At 34.6% G+C, this 25,057-nt stretch overlaps 1 protein-coding gene across 2 annotated transcripts in view; it reads left to right on the plus strand.

Moving 5' to 3' along the window:
- Positions 1-3,833: 3,833 nt before the first annotated feature.
- Positions 3,834-25,057, plus strand: part of LOC127871460 (oxysterol-binding protein 1-like) — a 36,826-nt gene continuing 15,602 nt past the window's right edge. Inside the window, exons 1-8 of one of the 2 annotated variants that reach the window (XM_052414405.1) lie at positions 3,834-4,145; positions 8,352-8,557; positions 12,020-12,255; positions 15,210-15,384; positions 16,300-16,402; positions 22,669-22,792; positions 22,902-23,108; positions 24,715-24,960. In XM_052414405.1, the coding sequence (XP_052270365.1) occupies positions 4,024-4,145; positions 8,352-8,557; positions 12,020-12,255; positions 15,210-15,384; positions 16,300-16,402; positions 22,669-22,792; positions 22,902-23,108; positions 24,715-24,960 (1,419 nt within the window). In that variant the 5' untranslated portion in view covers positions 3,834-4,023. The remainder of the gene's footprint in view (positions 4,146-8,351; positions 8,558-12,019; positions 12,256-15,209; positions 15,385-16,299; positions 16,403-22,668; positions 22,793-22,901; positions 23,109-24,714; positions 24,961-25,057) is intronic. The other variant, XM_052414404.1, reaches the window with a different exon arrangement.

Raw genomic sequence — 25,057 nt, forward strand, 5'->3', positions numbered from 1 at the left:
ATTAAAGGGGCCTTTTCACAGATTTTGGCATGTTTTGAAGTTTTTCATTAAATGCTTTATATGGATAAATGTAAACATTGGATTTAAAAAGCTCCAGTAAAAAATCAAGAATAAAAGTTAAAAAAGTAACCCTCAACAGGGCTCGAACAACTGAGCTCTGGAGTAAAAGTCTATACCACTTTCACCACTCGGCCAGTCGTCCTCATACAATGACGAACGTATTTTATACTTTATAAAAGCAATCCTACTAGTTTTACAAAATATAACGACAACAACCAAACTCTTCAAAATTATTCAATCGTTTCGCGTTGCAACGCTTTATAATGTTCAGGTTTTTAAATCGTCAAAAGGTGCATATAATTGATATTTTAGAGCATGTTTAATGTTCAGTATTACTGTTTCCTCACAAATATCATAACTAAAACGAAAATGTGCTAATCTGAAACAACTTTTTTTTATTTTGTCAATTAACCAAAATGTGAAAAGGCCCTGTTAGAAACGTAACTCTTTGTCGCGGGGTAAGAGGTGGGTGTACTCATTCTTCAGTAATTCTTTCATTAGTCAAGGTACTCAGTTACCCGCTCACTCTTCAATTCATTTACTCCGCATGCATATATAAATTTATTTCGCTCATATACTCTTTCGTTACTTATGTAACTAGTTAATAATATCGGTTATTAGTAATACCTGAATATGTTGCAATATCAAATTGAAACAAACGTATTGAACTAAATTGTATCTACATATCACATGGTTAGAAAACCATGCCTAATTCCCGCTCAGTAACCTCGCACGTGAGTAAATGAAGGGGAGATGAGGAGAAGAGTAAAGTTTAAAACGCGCATTGAAACTGTACATGTTATAAATTAACATCTATAGATAGGTCTAACACAATAGCTTGCAAATTTAAAGTAATTAAAAGCATGAGTGGTTTGTGTTAAAATATAACACATAGCGTTTTATTAAAGGGGCCATTTCCCAGATTTTGGCATATTTTGAAGTTTGTCATTAAATGCTTTTTATTGATAAATGTAAACATTGGATCTTAAAAGCTCCAGTAAAAAATCAAGAATAAAATTTAAAAAAAGGAAAAAAAGTAGCCGGTACCAGGGCTCGAACCAGTGACCCCCCGGAGTCCTGGAGTTAGTCTGAAGTAAAAACGCAATAGCCCTCTCGGCTATTCCGCCGGATGTACATTATTGAAGCATTTTATAGTTTATATAAGCAATCTTCGTAGTTTCGTAAATTTAAACGACAACAACAGAACTCTCCAAATTATTCAATCGTTTTGCGTTGCAACGCTTTATAATTTTTTAGGTTTTCATGTCAAAAGATACATATAATGGCTATATTGGACTACTGGTCATGTACGTAATTCCGGCCTGTAGGTCAAAAATCGGCCACCTGTGTAAAATCATTTTCATGATCTTAACGCACATATTTTGTTTTTATTTAGAAAAATCAACATGAAAACCGTCCCCACTCTCAATATTTTGCAAATGTAAGAACCATATCACTGTAAACTTTTGTGTTAAAATGTCACAAATATAGCGGGAAATATTTGGCTCATGGGGAAAGTGATGTCATTATTAGTTGCAACAATTATGTTCATATAAGAAACAAATATATTTGATAAAATTATTTTTATTTTATCTAATAAACTTTATTTAAAGTTTTACCAATTAACTGTACAAAAACTTATATTCAAAACATACAAATCAGAACCTAAATATAAATTTTTAATATATGAATTACCTCCCTTTATAAGAATATTACTAGATTACATGTTTTAATATTATATATAAGCGTTTACTAATAATCAACACTGAAGTCAACTTTTCAGACAAAATGTGTTTACTTTTTTAGCTATGTTTGAAAAAAAAAAATAAACACATTGAAAACAAATATTTTTTAATGAATTAGCAATTTCCCATTGTTTATATTTATAACAATAGGTAGGGGAGTAACTGGTATAATAATTTAAGTCAAAAATTTTAATAGTATAAACATTGCTTAATACTCTGAAATTGAGGATATTTGTCAAAAGATTTTGTTTTGTAATTTTATCTGCAGATCAAACTGAAAAGTGGCCGATTTTTTAGGTACATTTAACCTACGAAAATGGATAGTTTACATGTCATCATTTTCTGTTCATTAAGTAACATTCACCGATCTAATTCTATTTAAATTTTCATGCTAGGTGAGTTTTGAAGCCAGGATTATATATGTGAAGTTTAGTTTCAACCAGTTGCCTAACACTAAAGATTTTTCTTAAATAGTCCCAAAAGTGGCCGGAATTACGTACATGACCAGTATGGTAAATGTTCAGCAGTACTGTTTCCTCACAAATATCATAACTAAAACTAAAATTTGCGAATCTGAAACAACTTTTTTCAATTTTGTCAATTTACCAAACCGTGAAAAGATCCTTTTAAAGCTTACGCCCTGCAGTACTTAAAGTGATATTATGGGCATTTTTCACTGTTGAGTAAAAAAAGAATTAACAGGTCAAAAGAATTAACAGGTCAAAAGAATTAGGTAAAATGCGGTTACTGACCAATTATCTACAACTCATCTTGCTACCAGTTGTTTATAAAAATTTATATGGTTTTCGATATTTTACATGACTCACCCAGTCCTCTAAGCCGAAATGAGCCGTAAAACAAAATTGTGTCTTTGTGTCGTATGAACGAATCTGCATGAAAACTACCTTTAGACTCACATCGTGCATCGAATCATTTCTGTCGTCAGTTGTCAAAACGAAAGTACGGTTGATATTCAAATGGATTATTTTTCTCTTTCCGGGATATTGTTTTAGTATGTTGATGCTGCATTAACAAATATAAGTGTATATGAAGTGAAAGCACCAAAAATAAACAACGGTTGCGATAGACACCTATATACTGTCAAATGCCCATTATATCACTTTAACATATGACAATTTTTAAAATGCTTTTATATGCTGACTAAAATTACAACAAACCATTTGTTCAACATTTTTGCTATAACTCCCGAGAAAATGGTCATGTATAATAATAATATGCTAAAGATTCACATTGATAAAATAATGTCATGCAGGGACTTATACAAACCATGGGTCCCCGACCTATTTTGTACATTTACATTTCAGGATCAACGGGGCTCACAGGGGTTTACACGCGAACTGGACACCCCGTCAAAAACGTATTTTTTGCAGATATTTGAAGTGATTGAAATGCATTTGCGAAAATCTTCAGCGCATGCAATACAGTTTTTCTTGCAGTTTCTTTCGATACCTTAAGATTTAAGAATAAATCCTTAAATACGACAGAAATTGGTGCAAAAGCTTCACGTTGCGTGCAGAATAACCGTCTTCATGAACTGTTCACATCGATTTTTGGCTAATAACACAGAGGCTTATTTAATACAGTAAAATGTCTTTAATGCACTAGTTGAAATTCATAAGAAAATTTGTTTTAAAAAGTGATTTGAGTATAAGCATCACTTACCGATGTGTTTACATCCATTAACGTTTTTAAAATTGTTCACCCTACAAATTACTGTGACCCTACACCCTTATTTATGAATGTTCTACTACTAGTCTACAACAATACCAGAAAAAATATAACAGATTATAAATTCACTAATTGACTATCCAGAAACGGGAGTTCGCATATACATGTATAATGCTACCCCATGCGCATAGGGCCTTAACGCAATACATGGCGCAACGTGCACAATGCAGGTCTTAAATTCATTTGGTAATTATGGTGGATTGTAGCCTTTGCTATATCGCTCCGCTCACTTGCCTTTTCTGTAATTTCTAACTTATGTTTGACTTAAATGTTTATTTTTAATCATATTTGTCATAATTTTGCATTAAATGCACACATATCAGACTTTTATTAAATACGATGTTGGCAAATTATCAAAAAGTAGTTCCACGAGCGGAAGAAGAAATTTATGTCTTTGACGTGGATTTGCATTAACCGGAAAAACATGACTCAGAAAGTGTTAATATTCCATTGAAGCATAGCAAATAAAATGGCAGAAAATAAGCCCCCTCAATCAACTTATAAAGGTTGGTTATACAAATGGACTAACTACCTTAAAGGATACCAGAAGCGCTGGTTTGTGCTTCAAAATGGACTGCTGTCATACTACAGGTAACGATATTTTGGTGGGTGGGGCAATATTTTTCTCGGATAAAATGACAGATTGATTCACGTATTGATGATTGTTTATTTTGTCAGAGCGACAGAATAAAAAAAAGAGAATTTCAACTTTTGCAAGACTAAGAAGTATTATTCCTGTGTAGTTTATAATAAAACAACCAAATACTGAAATACTATCTGTGGACCAGTTCCAGTCCACCTTTTGCATTTACACTGAAAATTTCGCACCTGTGCTAGACCCATACCTCTACCTTTGTGGGATAAAAGATAATTTTTATATCTACAATTTTAAGTAAAATTTTAATGAAAGCGTGCACGCATAAGAATGAAGCTCGATTATTATGGCATTCGCGGTCCATAGTCCATAAAACGTACTCCCAAAGCCTTTGATAGTTTTTGCTATGGCAGCTCTGGGAGTTCATATGCACCTCTTCTTAAACACAATCACAGTTTTGCGCACAGATTTCGTGTCTATCACTAAACATACGTTTTTTGTTACCAATTAAGGAAAGTGATGAATAAACTGTAGTGTTTTCACCCGGTTAGCTATTCGTGGGTTTTAATGCAAGTATCACAACCGCTAGCCAAGATAGTAAATACGATACTCACATGGGCATCGACTGGGATCCTCGTCATGATGGCACCAAACGTCCTCATCGTCTTCTAGGGAACTCGTCGGTTTGACGCGTCGGCTCGTCTGGTGGACACTCGTCGGCTACGGCTCGTCCACGTCACGGAATGGCACTATAATGTACTTCTGGGAATACACCTCCAGGCAAATACGTACTTAAACACACAGTCACCGGCTTACATACACATATACTTCTGGGAATACACTTCCAGGGAAATACATGTCATTGACACTATCACAGGCAACTCACAGACTCACATACACAGTCACAGACTCACTTATATCTTCTGGGAAAGGCCTTCCAGGTAAATACGGGTTGAACACACATAAAATACAATATAATACAATACACACAGGCTCACAGCTAGACACTGGCTAACATGCACAGGCTTAACCCCCTGGAACTACTAACGTACTCAGGGTTACACGCACAGGTTCACAGTTACAGGCTCACAGTTACAGACACACATATACAATACAATACCATATAAAATATACAGGCTCACAATTCCTCACACAATACTCACATTGGGACATAGGCACATAAACACATCTACTCACCTCAACGTCCCGTGCACAAGAGACCGTACTATCTCGTGCTGCCCAGCATGCACTATATCGATTTGTCGCTGGTTCCCAGTCACGAGGTATGTGCGCGTTTTGTAGGCCGGGCACCGGCACAACAAAACATCAAAAACACATTTAATTTACCTGAATGGCAACCAATGGACGTTATCCTTTGCATGCAACCTAAAATACATGACGATATTTCACCACACTATTTTTGCTGAATTTTAATTTTTAAATTTCGAACAGTGTAATATTCGACGACTGTCAACATCATTATCAACTCGAGTGTACATCAAATATCACGATGTGCAAAAGATTGGTGTACTGCGCCCTAACGGATAGCGACACTTTTTGTCGGCAACATTACAACAGTTCCCAAAATGGTAAATCAAGCAACGAAAGAAAAACAAAGTAAGTAAGAAGCAAGTATTTCTTGCTTTAATGGTACCATTAAATTGCGTGTGGTTGTGCTTAAGTCAGGTAAAAATTGATAAGATTTTGCAGTATCAGTGTTCCTTAGCAGTTTAAGTGGTGGTCCAATTTTGCACCTTTGGACAAAAGACGTTGCATTGCAGATCTCGGCAATCTTTTGGGTTATAAAGCTGAGAGTGGAATTATTGCAACTACCGCAGTCCACTACTCAACTGGATATCACACTTCCTCACACAACGTGAAATATGCATGGTGGATGAAGGTGAGAAGTCTTGTCATGTTGCGATATGATCTGGCATCCCTCATGGCACAGTGTTAGGGCCACTGCTGTTTCTCTGTCATATTAATGATCTACCAGAAAGGAAGAAATCCCACATCATTTGCAGACAACTGCGTATTGTTAAGAGCTATCAACTCAATTAAAGACCACGGAATTCTACAAGAGGACCGTGACAATCTATGAAAATGGGCCCAGGATTGTGGAATCCCTTCAGTTCAAAATCATAATCTCCCTTCTTCTACATCATTGACAACAGAATTCTCAAAATCATCCAAGAGAATCCATACTTAGGTATTAGTTTCTGCAATGACTTGAAATGGAAAACCCACATGTAAAACATAACAAAAGGGCCAACTCTACACTATAGGCTTCCTGAGATGTGACCTCAGATACTGCCCCCAAAGCTGCCGGCAAACCGCATACCAAGTGCTCATTGGTTCTAAACTGGAGTACGGGAATGTAGTGTGGGACCCATTACAGCAAGGCGACAAACTAAACCTCCCCACACTACAAGAGAGGCGATGCCATCAGAGATTGACGTTCTTGTACAAGGTAGTGGAAGGGCACGTACCAGCTATCAATATTGATCTTTTTTGTATCGATTAAGACCGAAAGGCACTACATGTATTATGGCTAAGAAGTTTGAAGACTACATCCATCAAAATAGTGTTAAATTCAGTGAACAATAACTCTTTATTAAGTGCTTCCTGTCACTTCACACACACTAACTTTCCGCGAACCATTCTTGTCTGGAATTTACTCACTGAAAGTACTGTGAACTCAATATCTATTGAGTGTTTTAAGGCTGCAATATCAACAAAAGTGGGACATTTGCCTAGAGCTTATATTAACTCCATGCACACTCCCAGTTGGAAAAAAGCCAATCTTGGTCACTTCAACGTATCCATTCATTATTAAGTTCTGATCCAAGTCGAGCTGTGAAATCGGGGTTCATCTCAAAGGTTTTTTTTGACTGTCACTTTTGACAGTTTGCGTCCAGAGAAGAGACAAAGGTATAGTGGCATTGTTTTAAGATGTGGGGTGCAAATAAAAAACATGATTAAGTTATAATGGTACAGTTTTATTTCTAACAAGTCAACTGCCTGTAAACATAACACTTTCAATGCTGATATTTTTTTCTTTAGTCCAGTCAATAGATACAATAATCCAAATATTAAAATGTAGCATTGAAAGGTTTAAAAACCAATAACAAAATAAAAGTATATACATTCAATAGACACGAATAACCAGCATGTTCATGATATTATTTCATATTTTGTAGAAAAAATAAATTCTGATGTAAATATCATGCAATCAAAAGCAGTACCTCTGCATAAGAATAAAAAGGTGCAAAAAGATATAATATGAAATCAAGTGTAAATATAATCTTCAAAACAGCAGTGCTTTCCACAAGTCATTTAGCAGTATTTTTCTGCATTTAGCCCTTCTTATGATCAAATAATGAAAATTCAGTAGTGTGTTTCGGATTACAAATTGAATTGTGCTCATTGAAGAATTCAACAAAACATTTACAGTTGTGTGTAATAAATTCAACAATAATTTGTTAAAACGCTTATGACTAAATGTTGTGACTACAGTACATACAGTTCATGATCAGTGTCAACTGGGTCATGCGAGTTGTGTATCGTGTTATTTCTTAAAAGTTGACCCAGCATTTGTAAAAATATTGCAAGACATATACATTTCCAGAAAGGAAATTCATTTCTGCGTTGAATAAGACCAAATCATGAAAATCGCTGCACAATTGATGAAGTAATGGCTGTTCAAAGCGATGCACCCCGTTTTGGGTTGATTTTGAGTTGCATACCTTGTTATATATATATTTGATAGTGAAATTTTGTTTCTTCAGAAAAGTTCATTTTTTTTTTATAATATGATTATTTATCATTCAAAATGATGTTTTCACTAAATAATATCATATCCACACGCTAACCACTTGTGCCAAGAGGCAGACAGTTTTCCTTATCTTGCTTTAGTAACACCATTTAAACATTAGACGTCTTATGTGTAATTCACTCATCATGAAACTAAAGCAGTGTAAAAAATATAGTTTTGTTTGGATATATTGACTTAGTTTGAAATTGTTATTAAATGTTGATTGTTAAAACATGGTTGCTTGGTGTCTAGGTAGAATAGTTTGAAACACTTACTGCCCACAACATTTTAGTTCCAAGGGGTCTCAAGTTTGATATCCTTTGGTCCTCTTGTTTAATTATTATTTTGTTATTGACATGTTGTAATGGTGTTCATGGATTTGTTTCAGAAATCAAGCTGAGATGACCCATACCTGTAGGGGCACAATAAATCTGGCCTCAGCTTTCATAACAACAGCTGATTCTTGTACGATAGTCATATCCAGCGGAGGAAACCATACCTTCCATCTTAAGGCTACATCAGAGGTTGATCGACAGAAATGGATAACTGCTCTGGAACTGGCAAAGGCAGATGCACAGAGAATGTTGGAGCCAGGTATGCACTTGTTTAGAAATACAGAATATTCTCTAGTGAACACTCCTGGAGCCTGACATTTTCATCTGGAAATGGGTAAAAAAAATAGCATTACTCTTCATAGCTGTCTAGCCCATGTTTTAATTTGAGTTAATCTTTATAATTGTCCAATAAATGTTTTTATATAATTGTCCTATAAATTCTCAATCCAATTGTTTTTCAGTTCTCTCAAATGAATAAATTTAATTTTTATGCTCTCCGAAAATTTTCGGTGGAGCATTTAGTTGCCAGTTTGTCCTTCCTTACTTCCATTCTTTTGTCACACTTTTGTTACAGTTTCTCATAGTGCCTTCAATATTTTACTGATCTCTTACATATTTGGCATGCAGTTACTTTGCATGGACCTCTACCTTTTGATGAGGTTTGAGGTCACTGGGGTCAAGGTCACCGAGGCTATTGTCCTTTCTTTCTTCCTTCCTTCCGTCACACTTTTGTTAAAGTTTCTCATAGCGCCTTTAATATGTTACCGATCTCTTACATTTTTGGCATGTAGGTACCTTGCATGGACCTCTACCTTTTGATGAGGTTTGATGAGGTCACTGAGGTCAAGGTAACTGAGGCTAATAATAGATTTTCACAAGGTCAAACTTTGGTGACAGTTTCTCATAGCGCCTTCAATATTTTACCGATCTCTTATATATTTGGCATGTAGGTACATGTACCTTGCATGGTCCTCTACCTTTTGATGAGTTTTGAGTTCACTGGGGTCATTCCGGCCACTGATAGGATATTTATTCTGGGGGACTTCGACAAGGTAGTCCTAAATGGTCAGAAGTTTCTTACATTTGGAAACCTGATTCCAAGTCCAACGTGTAAGACAGGCAGTGTTTTAGACATGGTATTTTACAACAGACAGGATCAAGTCATGACTCATATTCAGCCAGTGTACTTTAGTGACCATAGTGTTATTTGGGTTGGAGGTCCATTTTAAAGAGAAAGTGAGTGTATACTATTATTGTCATTAAATATTATTAATACCATCTTGCATTTCACTGTCTGCAATATTTTGTGTTTACTTAGGGGTAACAAGAATGATCTTTTGACCAGAAACATTTTAGAAATAGGCTTATGCAATATGACCATGCACACATGGCAGGTAATGAATAGAGTCTTAATGTTCTATCTATACTTTCTTCATGCAAAATTATTAAATATTCAATGTCGCGTTTTCTCAAAATGAAGGGAAAAGCCCTAAATAACATATAGAGGATATTTGTTCATGTCAGTGTAAGATCGTTTGTTATTTCACGAGTGATCATAGAAAATATATTTTCACGAGTGGCGAAGCCACGAGTGAAAATGTTATTTTTCTATGATCACGAGTGAAATAACAAACGATCTTACACTGACATGAACAAATTTTCTGTTTCTTTTATGCCTCTTTTTCAAGAAAATAATTAATAATAATTTCCCTTTCGCTGAAAAATAACCCTCTCCCGTGGCGTGCCTCAATACAGTTTAATACACAAAATGACGTCATTAGTGTTTGCATCATTCCTCCGCCGAAAGAAAGAAGTCCAATAGTTGATCATCTACGAGTAAACAAAGCTGAAAGGTTTTAACATTTTATTGCTGTTACTAAAATAACCAAACAAAGTTAAGCATAAAATAATGCTACAATAATACTTACTTGTAACAACATTTATTAAACAGTACATGTCCGTGATGTCGTAGGAATAAGCAAATTTTGACATTTTCATTCATACAGTGTTACTAGTAGTAGAAAAAGTAGTTCCGAAAATTTGTTCTTTTCACTCGTGAAGTTCTTTTCACTGCTGTTATTTCACTGCAGAAATGTCATATTTTAGCATTAGGTATAAAAGAAATCACAAACATGGTAGTTTGCTTAAGTAAGAAGTATGTCAGTCAACATTTATATTACAATAAGACAATTAAAAACACATTTAAAAATCGTATCAAGACTTCACAGCAATTTTTTCATTCTTTATAAGGTACTGGAAAACAGCAATTTCCAAATAAGGAAAAAACTACAAATTTCCCAATTGCTGTAAAAAAATCCCAATTGAAGGTTTCAAAACAAATAAGTTATTTTTTATTTTTTATAAATAAAATTCAACATTTAGTTAGTTTCCCTATGCCTCTCTATAGCTTTAACCGAAGTATATATAATAGTGAAAACTTGATAACACTTTGTTTTCAATGTATAAGTATTTGGGAGCATAAAATCAAATACACCAATTTTATAATATGAAGACTTCACAATGCGAATTTTCCCAATTTCAGGGGTTTTCGCCGCTCGCGCACATTTTCTCAGATTGGATTGGTACCAGTACTTTTCCCAATTGGTAAAAAAAAATTCGCTGCAAAGTTCAAACAATACACAGTTTATGCATTTTTATCCCCGCCAAAAAAAATTCGGAGGTGATATAGTAATTGGTCTGTCCATCCGTTCGAAACTTTGTAAGGAGCATAACTCTAAAACTACTGAAGGGATTTACTTGAAACTTGAAATATAAACAGATGGCAACTAGGAGATGTGCAATGACCAAGAACCATAACTCTATCTACCTTAGTTTTTGAATTATCTCCCCTTTTATATAATTTCAAAGTAAATTTTTATCCGGAGCATAACTCTAAATCTACTGAAGGGATTTACTTGAAATATAAACAGATGGCAAGTAGGAGAAGTGTAGTGACTAAGAACCATAACTCTATCTACCTTAGTTTTTGAATTATCTTCCTTTATTTAATTTCAAAGTAAATTTTTGTCCGGAGCATAACTCTAAATCTACTGAAGGGATTTACTTGAAACTTTAAATATAAACAGATGGCAAGTAGGAGAAGTGCAGTGACTAAGAAACATAACTTTTTCTACCTAAGTTTTTTTTTTATTATCTCCCTTTATTTAATTTCATAGTAAATTTTTGTCCGAAGCATAACTCTATATGTACTGAAGGGATTTACTTGAAAATTGAAATATAAACAGATGGCAAGTAGGAGAAGTGCAGTGACCAAGAACCATAACTCTATCAACCTTAGTTTTTGAATTATCTCCCTTTATTTAATTTCAAAGTAAATTTTTGTCCGGAGCATAACTCTATATCTAATGAAGGGATTTACTTGAAACTAGAAATATAAACAGATGGCAACTAGGAGAAGTGCAGTGAACATAAACCATAACTCTATCGGCGGTATTCTTTTTATTACCTCCCTTTTTTCATTTCCATATATTTTATTCTCTACAGCATAACTCCAACACTATATAACTAATTGATCCTTGAAATATAAATAGATGACACAGGTGCCATGTTTCACAAATATTATTTTACTCTCTAAAAAAAATGTTCTTATACAAGCAAACACATTTCGGCGGGGATTTGGCACTACTGTGACAAGCTCTTGTTTCATGTGATATCTAAAGTATATACTGGTAATCAATAATTTGTGTGCTCTCAAAAACAGACAGTGATGAAGAAGAGCCTGACAAGACAGATATTCAGACCACACTTAAGTCCCTTGGATCCAAGATGGAGGATCTGAACACATGCAATGATCTCATTGGAAAGCATGGCAGCGCTCTCCAGAGGGCGCTCACTGAACTGGAGCAGTTGGATGGGAGCCAGGACGTGTCCAGCAAAGTCAAGGTCATCAATGAGCGAGCCACCATGTTCAGAATAACGTCAAATGCCATGATTAATGTAAGTCCTTATACACTTGTATGTATTTGATGGGTTGCTATTCCTTATGTCTGTATTGAAATTGCACTATATATTTATCTTTATAAACTTGAGTTAAGGCTTTGATGAATACTAAAGACAGATACAAAAATGAAGTGAATCTTTCAAATGAATATTCTATTTTCCAAAGTGTTCACAAGAATTGTAGTTTTCTCTTCCTGTCATGTTTGGGGAATGGCATGTAGTTATTTTTAAGTGGGTTGTTTATTTCGTTTATGTATTGTTTGTGCTGTGGAGTAACACTTTATATGTTGTGAAAGGTTTATTCATGCCTAAGCAGATAACAATTATATGGGTCTTTGTTTGTGTGAACTGATCAAAGTCAAAGTGCATCTGCCTATCAGTTTAGGACATTGTTTAATAGGACACTGTACTGTGACTTTAGAGACATAAATGTGGCCTGATTCTTAAAAGGTATGTGGTGATCTCATTGACCGTTGTGTACTTAGCGTTATTTGGGAATAACCAAATGGAAAATAAACAAATTTTTCAACATCAACGTACTCAAAATACTATTACTAGATTTTGCAATCAAATTAATATATATTTTGACAAAATGCTAATTGTTATGTTCATTTTCACTTTTGTAATTTGCTTGTTTGTGTGACAATCACATGGAGTGCGCAGTTTGAATCACAATGAATTTATTAAATTAGATGTAGAGAATGACATTTGAATAATAGGGTACATTAGTTTAATGTGCGAAAGTGATCTGAACATCCAAATGTCCACAAAATTCTACCAGTTTTCTTGACACCAAAGCATAATTGGACCTGTATACAGATGTACATGTGTTGTATATCTCTTAACTGAAGTGTGCCTTTTTGTGTTGTGATAAAGTTACGTTTCTTGAGGATATTGAATTAAGAACAATCAGGACATCAAAGCTATTTGCACACAGTATTGTATTCCCAATCCTTTGAAGAAGGCTAGATATAGCAGTGACACTGTCTGTCTGTCCCTCTGTATGTCTGTCTGTGCAAAGTTTTCTGTCTAAGCCATATAATGTTCATAATGATTGCTTTCATTATGACTAACAACAAAAGTCCATCTACATACATGTAAGACAACATGTCAGATGTATCACAAGTCTCTGTTCCTAAAAGTCTAAGGTCATGCTTAGAGGACATTAGGTCAAAGTACACAATACATTTTCTTGAACATTTCTCTTCAGTTTTAATGGATGATATTGATTTTTGACATATCCATACAACATTTGTATGGCATAAGTATGGCTTGAATGTTAATTATGCTTATGAGTGTTGACAATACATGTATGCCTGGAACTTAACAAATAAACAACAATTTAGTTTTGAGTAAAGATCAATTATTGGCTGAAAATTAGAGATTGTATGTTTTGCACGGGTAAAGAGCAAAATTATCAGACTGTCCATATTACATTATAACTTTTTAAATAAATGTATAATAATTGACTTTCATTGTATAATAATGGGTACAAAGGTGTTTTGTTAATTTCATTGTATTCATGCATTGTAAGATAATATCAAAAAAACTGTGCCTTTATTGAAGCCATCCCCCCCCCCCCCAAAAAAAAATTCTCATTCTTTCTGTTTTTCTGTTGAGCAAGAGAGTGTAATATTCGTAGTTTTTCTAATAAAACAAAACAAAACCATACAGTCAGGCGAAGCGATATAGACGTATTATATCGGATGACAACAGTTTCAAATCGTCACTTCAAGACCTCAAGCATCATTTCAAAGAGCGAGATTATCCGGAAAAAGTTATCGATTGTGCGTTTGAAAAAGTTTCTGCTCTATCTCAAGAAGACGCATTACAGTCCTGCAATAAAGCAAAAACAAAAGTTATCCCATTTACAGTGGAATATAATCCGTCATTGCCAAACATAGGAACCGCAATAAACAAGTATTGGGACATACTTAACCTGTCACAGAAAGAAGAAGTGAGAAGTGTGTATGAAACTTATAAGCCCATACTGGCGTTTAAAAGGCCTAATAATTTATAGGAAACTTCATTACACGTGCTCAATTTACGAAAAATTTGAACAGTTCACGTGCGTCCAGTGCCTGTGGAAGAACACGTTGCTCCCATTGTAAATCCATACACGTTAGAGAAAAATTTAAAAGTACAGTAACAGGCGAGCAATTTAATTTACAGAAGAATATGAATTGTGCATCTAAAGATGTAATATACCTCATTACATGTAAACAGTGTAAGAAGCAGTATGTTGGACAAACCATGCAACCGGTGTCAAAAAGAATGAACAGTCATCGATTTGCCATAAGAAACTTTTCTAACCATGAATTTTCAACTTTGGTCGCATCACATTTTAATGAAGATCACCACAGCGCAAATGACTTTTCCTTTATGCCAATTGATGTTGTTAGTAACAATATAAATCGTCTGTGTAAATAAAGTTACTGGATACATAGACTTAAAACATTACACCATAATGGTATGAATAACAAAGTTCTTTTTAACATAAGACTAGCTCTTCAATTTAATTAAGCTTACTTTTGTTTTTTCCTATGAGTATTTTTATATATAATTTTATAGGAAATTGTGTGTTCTTGAATCCGAAAGTTAAGCTTAATTTAATTAACGTTCATTTTATTGACGTACATTTTCCCGCATTTTAATGTACTTTAAATCAATGACGTAACATCCGCTTTCTGTTATTATTTGTATTATCCTGATGAAGGCGTAAGCCGAAACGTTGATAAAAAGGAAAGAAAAATATGTGCTTTTGTTGGATTTATCATACTACAGTTTTTCTAATCAATCAGCTTGACAAACATTGTAGTCATGACATAATCATGCTCTGACTTGCGCTCAGCTATAACATTTGAAACATTTTTGACTGCATGTATGCCTACAGTTCATGCCAGTAAATGGTCACTTGGCTGTAAAATAATGATGTGCTTGTTGGCTTGTAGGCATGTGCAGAGTTTCTAGAACTGGCCTCGACAGATGGCAAGAAGTGGTACAAGATGTTGGAGCATGAATACAACCAGAAGTTGAAGCTCCAGGAGTTGCTAGAGCAGTGTGCCAAGGAACAGAACTCACTTGAGATGAAGGCCAAGAAGATACGACCCTCTCCTGACAACCCAGGTATTCGGGTAGATCATGAATTTCAATTATTTCAAATGAAACTTACAGTGAAAACATGTTATCCTTGATCTGTAAAAACTGGCTTTGATGCACACTGCGCATTGTAATCAGGGACTACACTTAACACTTTAATGTAATTTTTTGTTTAAAGGAAGTCTCTTAAAAGGAAATCGAGTCTGTATACACTGTACGCACATGTATTCAGCCCTCTTTCACAAGTAATAGTTACATGAAACTTTGTTACTAAGGTAATTTTGGCCATTATTGCCAGCTTTTATACTTTCAAAACTTGTTGTACCAAGGGTATCTCAATACATCAAATCCTAGAGGCACATCACACATTTTAGGGGTCATTTGCTATTTGGCCTCTGCTATTTTTAATCCTTTCTCCCTTATTTGAATGAATACGGTGACAGTACTAAAAAATGTTGATGCAGCGTTCAAGTATGAGCACATATGGTTTATTCATGATTAAATATGTATACTGAACTCTGATGATTATTGGATAATCATGAAATCAGATAAACCTGTGTTCATCCTTGTGCTACACACTCACACTATAATTATGTTCTGGCAAACGCCATTGAATGTTTGAGGCTATGGTGGTCTAGGGCACTTTGTGTATCACCAAAGCTCAAATTCTGACTCCATTGTCAAATAGAGCTCTACCGTGTAGGCCTTGTACAAGTAGATTTTGAACAGGGCTTTGCTCAATTTTTATTAGAATTACAATGGCCACTTCGAAACATTTTTTGCTGGCAGTAATGGTATTAAAAGTCCAAATAAATAAAAAAACTGTTCATGCCACTGTCTGTCAATGAGTGCAAACGGCTGTGCATGGTTTAGTTTTTTTACATGTTTTTATGTTTTTATTCTGTCAAATGAATCCAATATGTATTCTGTGTTTCCCTTCAGATGGTTATGTGTCAGGATCTGATGGGGATGATGACTTTTTTGATGCACCTGATGTTGTTGACACCATTTCACTTCCAAGTCACAAACAGGGTCCTGGCCATTGGTGAGTCCGAACTAATTTTTTTTCTAAGTTTAAGTACTCTTCACTCTTAAGTTATATTTATTCCCATGCATATTAAGTTTAATACTTAGTACATGCATATTATAGGAATCACAAAAGTTGGTTGTTTAGTTGGTTTGATGTTGGTTTTTTATTCATCTGCTGGCATAAAATTTTGCAAGTTTGTTGAGAAAAAATCTTATAAATTTCTCTTGATATGGACTATAAACTTAATTTGTTTTCACCATGAAAAAAAAAATTAATGGTAAAATATTTAAATTATCCGCGTTCCTATGGGTACTAATTGTGCGCCACTTATAGCTGACTTTTTTATATTTATATGAAAACGATTTGATGTTAGAATTATTGAAAACTAAACAACGAGATTTGATTCAACGTTTTAACCTAACTAGAAGGTACGTTGATGACATACTTAATTTAATATATTTTTGAACAATATATTCACAAAATCTACCCGAATGAACTAGTCTTAAATAGATCTTGTCAATCCAATACAGATGCTGCGTATTTGACTTATATCTTTCTATTAATAATAATATGATAAAGACAAGTTTAAACAACAAACAGGACGACTTTAACTTTGAAATTGTGAATTTTCCGCACCTAGATGAAAACATCCCTAAAGGTCCATCCTATGGTATTTACATTTCGCAATTGGTACGTAACGCCTGAGCATGTTCATGTTTTAAAGATTTTAATGATCGTAATCATATATTAATGAAGAAATTGCTAAAACAAGGTTTTTTGTATCATAACCTACGAAGACTTCAAGTAAATTCGCTAAACTTCACTAAAAAAATGGCGATTTAATTTCAAAATATAATGTTTCTTTAAAATGGCATTTAACTAATGGAATTTCCCACCCATCATTTTATGGAGATTGTTTGAAGCATGTGAGCAAATTAAAATATCTTAAAGAAAATGTTTATATTAAACTTTAATTTACTCATTATTATCGAAAAGGATATGATGTTAACGTACTTTAAAACACATGCTTGTTGGTTTTCGATTTACTATATCTTTCTTCTCTTAAAATTTGGAATTCTTAACGGAATGACCATTTTATACATGTATGTTTGATTCTTAAATATCCATTTACCTAAGCTGGTTTTATTGGTAATTGGATTTTACAATACTGCCCCTTTAATATTTTTTTTGCTCCCCCAAAATTTATTTTGGGGGGAGCATATAGTCACTGCTTCGTCTGTCCGTCCGTGCACAATTTTTGTTCGGGCTATTTATCAGCAACTAATGACCTGAATTCAATGAAACTTTATGGGAAGCTTCACTACCAAGAGGAGATGTGCATATTATCAGTGGGTTCTGGTCGGATGATTTTTCACAGAGTTATGGCCCTTTGAAATTTTCTATAAAAAAATTATTGTCCCCCCAACTACTGTGCCCTCAAGACGTTTCCATTATCTGAATATATAGTGCAATATTGTGACAAAAAAAAACTTTGGGGAGCAACACCTGTCTCCGACGGTTTCTTGTTATTTTCTATTTTACAGTACTGCCCCTTTAATTATATCGGATTTTATTCACGTCATTGCTTCTCAATTGCGTCATAAGATACACTTTCACTGTTCTTGGCTTCAGTGATTTTTTTAACGTCATGGCTTCTATATTGATTCATATGACACACTTTTAACTGTTTTAGGCTACATGCATAGGTCATCTGGTTTATAGCGTTAATTTTTAAAAATATTTTCTCTCTGGCAGACATTTCTTGTTATTTTTTAGCAGTCACACAAACAACCAAGCTATGTAATATGGATCTTTTACACCCATCATTGCTGCTTCTTCCTGTATTTGCGGGATGATGATCTGAAATATTAAATTTATGATGCTATATTCTTTTTCTAAAAAGAAGGGATGTACTAGTAGTTGACACTTGTTTGTAGTTTCATTTCATTGTCCCTCAAAAAGTTACTCTGGTCTCTTTCCTGCCATGAGTTATTAAATGGTAATTAAATTGAATGCGTTTTAATTCCCTTTTATTAACCAGGTTTTCCAAAGGAAAAAATCTGGTTATTAGATTGACGAATGTCGGCAGGCGTTTGGGCGGGCGGGCGGAACAAGCTTGTCTGGGCCATAACTTTGTCGTTCATTGTGAGATTTTAAAATCATTGGGCACATTTGTTCACCATCATTAGACGGTGTGTCGCGCGAAAGAATAACGTTGATATCTCCAAGGTCAAGGTCACACTTTGAGTTCAAGGGTCAAAAATTGCCATAAATGAGCTTGTCCGGGCCATAACTATGTCATTCATTTTGAGATTTTAAAATCATGTGGCACATTTGTTCACCATCATTAGACTGTGTGTCGCGCAAAAGAATTACGTCAATATCTCCAAGGTCAAGGTCGCCGTGACTCAAAATAGATTTATTTTTAAACAAAGGGGGTTAATTATAAACAATCAGTTCAGTTTGAGTTGTCTCCCTTTATAAGACTTTTTTGTTCAAATTAAAAACCTGGTTTTGTGACAATTTTGTCCCTTGTTATTGTTTAATTTGAATTGCAATGCAATTAGGTTAAATTTTATTTACACTAATGTGTAAAATGATATTGCTGGGCCAAGTGTGAGGTTGAGCGCTCTATAAAAACCAGTTTAAACCCCCAATGCTTTGCATTAACCGTTCCAAGGCGGTGACCCTAGCTTTATTCTTATATGTGTTTATGTTGTTAAGTATTGTACTGTTTTGGCAATTTGTCACTTGCCTTAAATAAAGGACCAACTAATTGTATTTAACGAGAATGCAATACTGCTCCAGCAGCTGGAGTTTCACTGCTTTTTAATGAGACCTTTTACATTGTCAGTGATCCACACTGTCCTGTGTTTATGCATACAGTTTTATAAGTTGACTTTGCTTATCAATTTCTCAATCAATTAAATAGAAAGATGTCATAACCATTAAGTTTAGATATGCATCACACCTTTTTAAATTTCAGTGATTTACAAGTTCCTTAGTTCTGCGTCCTTAAACTTACCCTCTTTTGTTATGGCAGAAGCAATAAATGTTCTTAGTTTCTGAAGCAAAGTTGGGTATGTTTCTTAAGGAATTGAAATGAAACTTGAAACATGTCATGACCATGAAGTGCAGATGTGCATGGCACCTTTTTAAAGTCCAGTATTCCATATATTGGTATGTTATGTGCCCTTGAACTGATCAATGTTTAAGGCAGAAGCTTTGCAGTGCAAACTTCTTCTAAAATCTTAAAACTTCAATATGCGTCATTAGTGCTAACTTAAGCCCCTGACATTTTTACTCTCAATTGAGTCTCGTCCTGAGAAAACAGGGCTTAATTCATGTGTGTTAAGTGTCATCCCAGATTAGCCTGTGCAGTCTGCACAGGCTAATCAGGGACGACACTTTCGGCTTTGATGATATTTTTTCGTTTACAGGAAGTCTCTTCTTTGCATAAATTCAGTTAAGGCGGAGTGTTGTCCCTGATTAGCCTGTGCGGACTGCACAGGCTAATCTGGGACGACACTTTACGCACATGCATTATGCCCGGTTTTCTCAGAACACGACTCAAATTCTTTTTTAGGGCAGAAATGTGGTTTTGCTTGTTTTCTTAGGTGAAGGGTCACAAATCTTGATCTGTTGTGTTTACTGCACAATACAATGTAAACAAAAAAGCATCAATATTTCAACAGGGTTATGTTGAAATAGTATTATAATACGGTGTTACAATGTTGGTTAAGAACGTTTTATAAAAACCTGGAAATTTAGAGAAAAAATATTTTTTCCTTGTTAGATTATTGAGCTAAAAATGACTTTGAATACGTTCTTAAACAGCCAAGGATCAATTAAAGCCACACACCTTGAAATGAAATAAATGGCATAGTAAATTAAAATATAAATAAGAAACATATTTTATCTATGCCAATTAGAATATATCTGGTGGTTACAAGTAGGGCTGTCACGATACGCCGTGAGCGTACCGCGGTATATCGTGGTACGGCAACACTGTATCGCGGTACGTACCGCGATATTTTACAGAATATGTATCTGTGAAGAAAACAGCAGAATAACAAGTTTTACAAACTTCATTAAACTCAATAATCAGAAAACACTGGTATCATAGTATGACTAGAAACTGTAAAAGAAACTGTAATAAACTTGATAGAAGTAGTCATTGTTATTGTTCGCATCTTTTTCTAAAATGTCCGCCATGTTGTTTACAATAGCTGTGACTACGATCTGTGTAAATCGAACGCTTCAAGGGCATGTTCAAAATGCGGAGTCAGCGGGCCCAGTATTGAAAATCCGTAGCGTTCTGACTCTTCCTCGACTTATTCAGAATCTTAAGATAACATGATTCGGAAGTGCCATGCTTTGAACGATCGATATACTAAAGAAAGAAAATAAGAAATATAATAAACATCTTTTGGATAATTATGAACTTATTTGCAAAGGAAATCTGTCCCTAATTCCAAAAAAGGTACGGACCCATACATCGCCGTATTTTAAACGTGAAAGTTAAACATCTACAAGTGGAAGCGCTTGCTTGACCTGGATATTAACGGATTATTTATTTAGCCCTTTTGAACCGCTTCTACATTTTTCAAAACGATATCTATATCAATATAATTATGTAATGTATTTATATCTGTGCTAATATAATAATATTAAAAAAAACCGGTGCGGCAACGCCGTACCGCGGTGCGATTTTTTTCACAACATGCACCGCGATATACCGGTATACCGGTGAATCGTGACAGCCCTAGTTACAAGGTAGGAATCCATCTCTTTGCGCTTTAAAACTTAACAATAATCGCGTTTGTCGAAATGGACGTATACGTCTAGAAATCCTACTTTCGGTTTTAAAATTTTAAAAATAAAAATAACTTGCTAACTAGGCTATAGATTTATTTTTATATATATGCCAATAAGAATATATCTGGTGGTTACAAGGTAGAAATCCGTCTTTTTGCGCTTTAAAACTTAAAAATAATCGTGTTTGTCGAAATGGACGTATACATATAGAAATCCTACTTGCGGTTTTAAAATTAAAAAAAATAAAATAAATTACTTGCTAACTAGGCTATGGATTGAATGAAAACTTTGCACCCTTTCATATTGCGTCTATATGTATCGATTAACATGAATTTCATTTCAAGGTGTGTGGCTTTAATGGACTACATTGATAAATTGAAGATTATTGAGGAGGTAATTGCAGTATTACTATTTATTGATCTATACTTGAGGATTGCCGTTAATCATGTAACCATCCACTCTAGTACAAATAATTAGATGTTTAAAAGTTAAGAGAAACGGTTATACTTTTATTCTGGGACTGCATTTGTACACAGAAAATAGCAAATGGTGGTATTAAGTTTTTAGCCTTACATAATATGCTTAAATATTCTGATGTGTTTTTTTGTAGTACGGATATTAAAATAAGTGGTTATAATATCCTTATCTTGGAATTGAATTCCAAATTCAAATGATTTGAAAATGACATTAAAAGAAATTTATAATCTGGGAAATTGTAAAACAAGTTGCAGACTTAATTGTAATCTTTATGTGGATCAGACTTCTACATTTCCAAAGTGATTTACTTGAAATTTGAAATATTTCATCATTAACTTTTAATATGCATGGCTTATTTTTCAAGTTCAATGATCCACATGTTCTTGAGTTATGTGCCTTGGACTTTGGCATAGCTTCACTTGTGTGACAAGTCTCTTGTTCTGTTATTTCATGGAAATATTATTGTGTATTTTTTTAGCTCGGCTGTTTTCGGAGAAAACCCGAGGTATTGTCATAGCTAGCTCGTCGTCCGTCGTCGGCCATGCTTAAACCTTGACATTTTCCTCTAACATCAAAGTGTTTCCAACTACAACTTTGAAACTTCATATGTAGATGCACCTTGATGAGATGCACCTTGATGAGTTCTACACACCACACCCATTTTTGGGTCACTAGGTCAAAGGTCAAGGTCACTGTGACTTCTAAAAAAAAAAAAAAAAATTAGACAAGCTTTCGCAGCCCAGCGTGGCACCCGTTATGCGGTGCTCTTGTTCCAAAGGTGACTGTGTTTGATTTTAATGTAAACTGTATCAATCAAATGACATCCTGTAATTGTACAAGTTGCCGTTAATACCTTTTGCCTGACGATATACAAGTTCATATACATGTCAGTAAATGTGAACATAAAATACTGAAGAATAATATGTAATGGTATACAAGTGTGTACAAAATACCTCATTTTATTGCAATTTTTTTTAAAATTGTAGGCGACAAGGCAGTGATGCCAGCTTTGATGCTAAGATCTTTGAAGGGGAGGGGTATAGCACAGAATCTGATCCGGATGAAGCAGACAATACCGAGCAAACTGTAGGAGTATATCAAGCTAAAACGGTATGCTTTCTAGTCCATTATTAATGCTGGCTTATACATGTATATACCATTTCAAATGCATTCATTGATTTATTGGATTTTTTTTATTTATGCTTAATACTTGGAACAGAAAAAGAACAAAAAAAAGGGAGGCAAACCTCACGAATTAAACCATGAAGAAGTACACACCAAAACAGTTGTTGCCAAGGTGACTGATCCATTGGTACCTAGGAAACAGAGACGAACACTCATACCTGCAAAGCCAAACTACAGTCTTAACTTGTGGGGCATTATGAAGAACTGTATAGGAAAAGAGCTCAGCAAAATACCAATGCCGGTAAGCAGGGTTGAAGGATGTTAAAACTAGAACATTTATCTATGTTAGAAGAATTTAATTATACCCCCATTACCATTGGTAATGGGGGCTATATAGGAGTCACTTTGTCTGTCTGTCCCGAAATTTCATTCGATTTTCACCAAACTTGGTCACAAGTTGTATCTTGATGATGTATAGGTCAAGTTTGAATATGGGTCATGCCGGGTCAAAAACTAGGTCACGGGGTCACTTAGTGTGTTTTAAACCGAAAGTTTGTCCGGACCATAACTATGTCATTTATCGTTAGACGGTGTGTCGCGTGAAAAAAGTACGTCGAAATCTCCCAAGGTCAAGGTCACACTTGGAGTTCAAGGGTCAAATGCTTGTCCGGGCCATAACTTTATCATTTATTGTGAGATTTTAAAATCATTTGTCAAATTTGTTCACCATCAAGTGAAGGTGTGTCGCGCGAAAGAATTATGTCGATATCTTGAAGGCCTAGGTCACACTTTGAGTTCAAAGATTAAAAATGAGCTTGTCTGGGCAATAACTATGTCGTTCATTGTGAGATTTTAAAATCATTTGGCACATTTGTTCACCATCATTGGACGGTGTGTGCGTGAAAGAATTACGTCGATATCTCCAAGGTCAAGGTAACACTTTGAGTTCAAAGGTCAAAAATGGCCATAAATGAGCTTGTCCGGGCCATAACTATGTTGTTCATTGTGAGATTTTAAAATCATTTGGCACATTTGTTCACCATTATTGGACGGTGTGGCGCGCGAAAGAATTACGTCGATAGCTGCAACGTCAAGGTCACACTGTGAGTTCAAAGGTCAAAAATGGTCATAAATGATCTTGTCCGGGCCATAACTATGTAATTTATTGTGAGATTTTAAAAATACCTGGTACATTTGTTCACAATCATTGGACGATGTGTCATGCGAAAGAATTATGTCGATAACTTTAAGGTCTAGGTCACACTTGGAGTACAAACGTAAAAAAATGGCCATAAATTTGGACGGCATGTCATGCGAAAGAATTCAAGAGTTCAAAGGTTGAAATGGCCATAAGTGATAATGGCATAATAATTCTTAAAAATCGACATAAATTTGATTCTCTTGTTTTGTGAAGACAGCATGCAAAATAGTCTGTGTCAATGTGGCACGTGGGGGTATACGTCACGTCTGTGACAAAGCTCTAGTTTCAATTGAAAACTTAATATTTGTATCATTTCAATATATGATAGTAATACAATAAAAACTGTATTGATTTTGTTTAAGCAATTGAACAAAAATGCATTTTTATATTCATCGTAATGATTATTTCTTTTGAAAAAAAAATTAATTGGTAGAAAGTACAGTTATACATAAATATCTCAACTAAGCACAAGTTGGATGCTTGATTTTAATAATTCTATGTAATATTGTTATGCTTTTTAAAAATAATACAATTATGAATTAAAAAATTGTTATGTAATTTGAAAAACAAAATTTCATTGGGCTCAGTCTTTATACCAAACCCAAATGACGGAAAATTGTTTTTCTTGACAATTATACAAATCTTCAACTAGTGAGCAGTTACATAGTAAGTAGACACATTTTGTATCTTGTGTAATGTGTTGCAGGTAAACTTCAGCGAGCCTCTCTCAATGCTGCAGCGTATCACGGAAGACTTTGAGTATTCCAGCCTTCTAGACGAGGCAGCAGAATGTGAGGATTCCACGGAACAACTTGCCTATGTGACAGTGTTCACCGTGTCCTCGTACTCTACCACTATCAACAGAACCACCAAACCATTCAACCCTTTGTTGGGAGAGACGTATGAACTGGATCACACAGATGATATGGGCTGGAAATCACTAGCTGAACAGGTATTTTGAGAAGTAGTTAAGCATTTTCGATCTGGAAAATACTCAGTAGTCAACTTAAGATGTCTTGGCAAGTTTTGTTTAATGTATTTACTATGGT

The sequence above is a fragment of the Dreissena polymorpha genome, chromosome 3 (genome assembly GCF_020536995.1).
Source record: "Dreissena polymorpha isolate Duluth1 chromosome 3, UMN_Dpol_1.0, whole genome shotgun sequence".
In the NCBI taxonomy this organism is placed as follows: Eukaryota; Metazoa; Mollusca; class Bivalvia; order Myida; family Dreissenidae; genus Dreissena; species Dreissena polymorpha.